Source organism: Anopheles ziemanni, chromosome 3 (assembly GCF_943734765.1).
Source record: "Anopheles ziemanni chromosome 3, idAnoZiCoDA_A2_x.2, whole genome shotgun sequence".
In the NCBI taxonomy this organism is placed as follows: domain Eukaryota; kingdom Metazoa; phylum Arthropoda; class Insecta; order Diptera; family Culicidae; genus Anopheles; species Anopheles ziemanni.
In genome coordinates, this window is record NC_080706.1 from 47,386,381 (window position 1) to 47,390,468 (window position 4,088).

General features: G+C 41.6%; 1 protein-coding gene across 1 annotated transcript; it reads right to left on the minus strand.

The window, feature by feature from the left end:
* Nucleotides 1-1,463: 1,463 nt before the first annotated feature.
* Nucleotides 1,464-2,735, minus strand: LOC131288045 (uncharacterized). Its single transcript, XM_058317141.1, has 2 exons — nt 2,578-2,735; nt 1,464-1,855 (listed from the first exon to the last, which is right to left on the minus strand). The coding sequence occupies exons 1-2, from the start codon at nt 2,715-2,717 to the stop codon at nt 1,555-1,557; spliced, it is 441 nt and encodes a 146-aa protein (XP_058173124.1). The 5' UTR covers nt 2,718-2,735; the 3' UTR covers nt 1,464-1,554.
* Nucleotides 2,736-4,088: the final 1,353 nt, after the last annotated feature.

A 4,088-nucleotide genomic window follows, 5' to 3' on the forward strand; every position in this document is an offset into this window, starting at 1 on the left:
TGGTGCGATCAAGCGTTAGACGGGCCGGCCTGCCGAGCCGGTCCATTATTACGGTAGCTTCGGTTGAACCAGGAAGCAACTCCATGGCGATCACGGGTTTCGGGCGATGCTGCAGGGCGAATTCCACAGCGTACCGCGGCGATAAGGAGAGACAACCGTCGACAACCGACAACGGCGGACGGAAAATGGATGAACCGTGAGGCACTACCTTGACCTTCGGTGGAGCGGAAGCAACGCGGTTCGGATGGAACTTACCAGATGACGAATCATCGAATCGACGCAAAACATTGATGACACTCACCCGCGACACTCGCGGAAAATTACGTCGTGAGTTTTTTTTAACAACAAACTCACGATTACCGTGACGCAATGGAATCAAAACGAAAATGGCGTTGTAAGACTTTCGTTGACGCTGACGTTCTGGGCGAGTGAAAGCATTCTGGGTTTTATTTGTTTTCTTGATTAAATGACATTAATTTCGTTGCAACCAACGGCAACATTACGGCTGACATTGAGGAAAATACTTTAAGTTTTTCTTTTTAATAACATTATACATTTTAATTAGCTTCCCTTGGTGTATCAACCGTCTTCGGAGAGACCTGCCCATTAAGGACTACTAGACTTTTTTTAAATTAATTTACTCGTCCTGTAGCAACTTTCGTTTCATCTAATATCTTAGCAAGTGGTATAAATACGTAACTTAGCAGGTTAATCTAAATTTGATTTCTTTTATAGATTTTTAACGTATGCTATTTAACCTACTGGATACTTAGAAAAGCAAAACAAGCGGCGGCTTTGTAGCGAAACATGTTTCTTTCACTATGTTGCTTTCCATCTTATATTTTTGAACAAAACTATTTAAAAACTCAACGTGCATGATAGACGACGAAAAGAAACGGTTTCGTTTTGGAAACAAATACAAATATTATACTTTATTTGATTATTTAATCGATAATGGTCTATTATTGATTGCATGGTATTAAAGTTTGTTTATTCCATCCAGCGGTAAACCTGTAAAAAATTGTTCAACATGCGCTGGATCATGCTGTTTTGTATGTGTGCGTGCACGATTGGAACGCGTCTCGGATTTCTTCCGTCGATCAACAATTACACTTAGTATGAGAAATTATCTCCTTGGTTACACTATCTGCCTCATGCCACTTCTAATCGAACGCCATTCTCACCGACGCAGCCGGAGCGTTACGGCTTCTACGGTTAGTGTTTCCGGATCAATCCGATTCAAAACGGCACAGGTTTTGCCTCTGGATTTCCGTTGCCCTATCGATTCACCTTGGATGCGCGACAAGTATTACTCGATCGATAGCTGAAGGAACACGTGTGCGATACGCTAGCCGGTCCACTCCTACTCGGTGCAATGCGATATTATTTAGCGTACTATTTACAACGATTGCGCGTAGGTCGATGATAATAAATAAGAGTTCAGCTCGGTGATTTTCACCGGCATCGTGGAGTTTAAAGGTATGGGGAAGTTTGGAGGCTTAACAAAGAGGATCACAGCGATAAGGTATCGGTGCACGCAACAGTAGCCTCATTTCAGGTAGCCTGTTGCGTGAGCAAAGGAAAGACCAAGGTGGTTGTTGTGGTCGCAGAGCTTTCGATATCCAGGAGGCTCCCTGTGGCCTCCGAAATGAACGATGTCGTTTGTGTATGGTTGTGAGCTTCGTTGGCCCCACAGTGATCATGTTGAAGTGCATCGGCAGCTATGTAGAGGGAAATGACCAGCGCTATCAGGCAGACGATCCAGCAGAAGGCAAAGCATCCGTATCGCATCTTTATCCACCACGGATCGTCAATGTATTTATTCAGTTCATCCTTCGTCAATGCGCAGCTGTCGCTGAAAGTGATTGAAATGGAGGAAAGAAAGTTGAAGTGATATTAGATGATGTTGGTTTTAGTAATGGATTGAGTGCATATGATTGAAATCGCATATCTCTTGTTTTCGTAAACAAGCTTTACGAATTTACTTGGTATTCAATTACAGAAGAAGACAAACTCTCTCTTATCTGCTATTAGTAGCAAATTAAATAGCCTTGTGATGAATCACTGAAGATTTATCTATCTGGTGCACACCGAGATGAAAGCTATGGAAATGGGTCATTTGCTGACGTTCCCGACAGCGTTTCAAAATGGTGGTTTTTTTTATTGCCAATTAGACAACCCCGTGCATCATCCGTCGTCTGTAAAATGGGTTCAAAAGGCGGCTTGTAGAAAGAAGATACCTGATACAGGTTGTAGTCTTATCAACCATGTACATCGGTACTTTATCATCGATAACATCGGAAGCGTGCGGTTTGTTGGTCATTAGAGCTACGCAATGAACATCGATAAGGAACGGAAGGAACCACTTTGTTAGCTCCAAAGCCTTTCACTTAGAGTACAAGAGGTAGAACATTTTCACAGAGATAAAGGCATCGATAAAAGAAACTTCACAAGTGTCCACCGGCGTTACACTTGTCCCTAAATGTTATACAGATTGGACAGGTGCACTGACATGAGTTCACGGTGTGTATGCTCTTGTGAGAGAAAATGAAACAACTTCAAGGGCCATATACTTACTACTCTCTAAGTACGCCATTGTCGTCCGTATTGTTGTTATTATTGCTAACATTATTATTCTCATCATCCTGAGGGATGGGGATGATGTACGTCTTCTGGTATTCCTTGGGCAACAGCGAGGTTCTTTCGTTGATCGTCATTTTGAATTCGGCTATGGTATGGCACCGCTTTGATGTGTTTTTCTGGGTTCTTATCTTTGTCGTTTGTAAAAGTACACACTATGGTAGACTACAGGCGATGTGTGCGAAAAGCCGACGAACTGATGCACTAAGGTCTACCAAACACAAATAAAGCTACGCTGATCGCGCCGTGTACGCGCACTCGTAGCAAAACGTGAAGCTGTTCCAGCGATGATCTCGTTTAGCACATGACTACCGAGGAATGGGACCCGTCTGGAGGTTTTATACACAGTCAATCCAGGAAGAAAACGGCTCGGAAACTCTCTGCACATCGTCAATGTTGTACAGAGAACTATCGCTCGACTTGTTTGAGAAGAACATAGATTCTAACGAACTCTCGTTTTGAAACAAAGAGACAGCTCGCGGAAAAGAGATGAAAGTGAGCGATCTTCTTAGTGTCGGACGACGGGTATGAGCATGATCAAGGGAGAATTCACTCGTCTCAATTCACAACGTCGGAGATAGGGAAGAATGTTACGTATGTTGAAGACGTAATGAGGTGGTTTGTGCACGAGTCAAGTGATAATCTTACGACGTTGACCTAGGGGTGATCTACGAAAATTGCCAGATTTCATGGTCACGATCATAACTGGTTGTTGATCTTCCGGATTAGTTTAAGGGAGAGCCATCGCATATGGTGATTAACAAATTAACAATGGCAACGTGAACATTATTGTCTCTGCTAATCCATGCAGGATTTTCGCCAATCTAAATTTAATCTAAAGCATAATTTAAAAAAGATAACTCCTTTTACATACAAAATCACTAATTCCAAACAAACACCGAATAACAACATAAATAAAGATAGAGTATTTGTTTTGTTTCAGTTCGTTTGCTACAAATACCTAATTGGAATTGAATCGTAGATGAGTATTTTGGAGAGCGAATTTTGTTATTTAATTTGTTTTTTTTTTTTCACATTTTTCTGCACTTTACCCAACAATCTGCAGCAATGTTATTGATATCTGTTTTAAGCTTTTCCTGAGCCTTAAGCTTGTCTTTTTCGACGAAAGATTTGAGATAATTTCATGAAAAAGACGCGGATTAAGATTTTTGGTGTGCGCTCTCCAGAAGGGCACATCACTCCTCAACGAATAAAATGCGCTCGGGTAAATGTAGGCTTGACGGCGAACGTTCGCTACCCGTGTGCCATACAACATGTGGTTTATATGGTAATAAAGTTCCGGAAACCTGTCAAAGTCCAGTTCCATCTTATTTTAACCACGTTTCAAAAATGGACGGATATTACAAATCGTTATATTTCTCTGTTCCACCCTGTCTCATTTATTCAATTTTATGTTATGCCTTCGTATCATGAAAACCTTATTTAAG

Coding starts and splice junctions, on each gene's coding strand:
- LOC131288045 (XM_058317141.1), bottom strand. CDS start 2,717: ATGACGATCAACGAAAGAACCTCGCTGTTGCCCAAGGAATACCAGAAG. Junction 1,856..2,577: donor AATGGCGTACTTAGAGAGTA/GTAAGTATATGG, acceptor AATCACTTTCAG/CGACAGCTGCGCATTGACGA.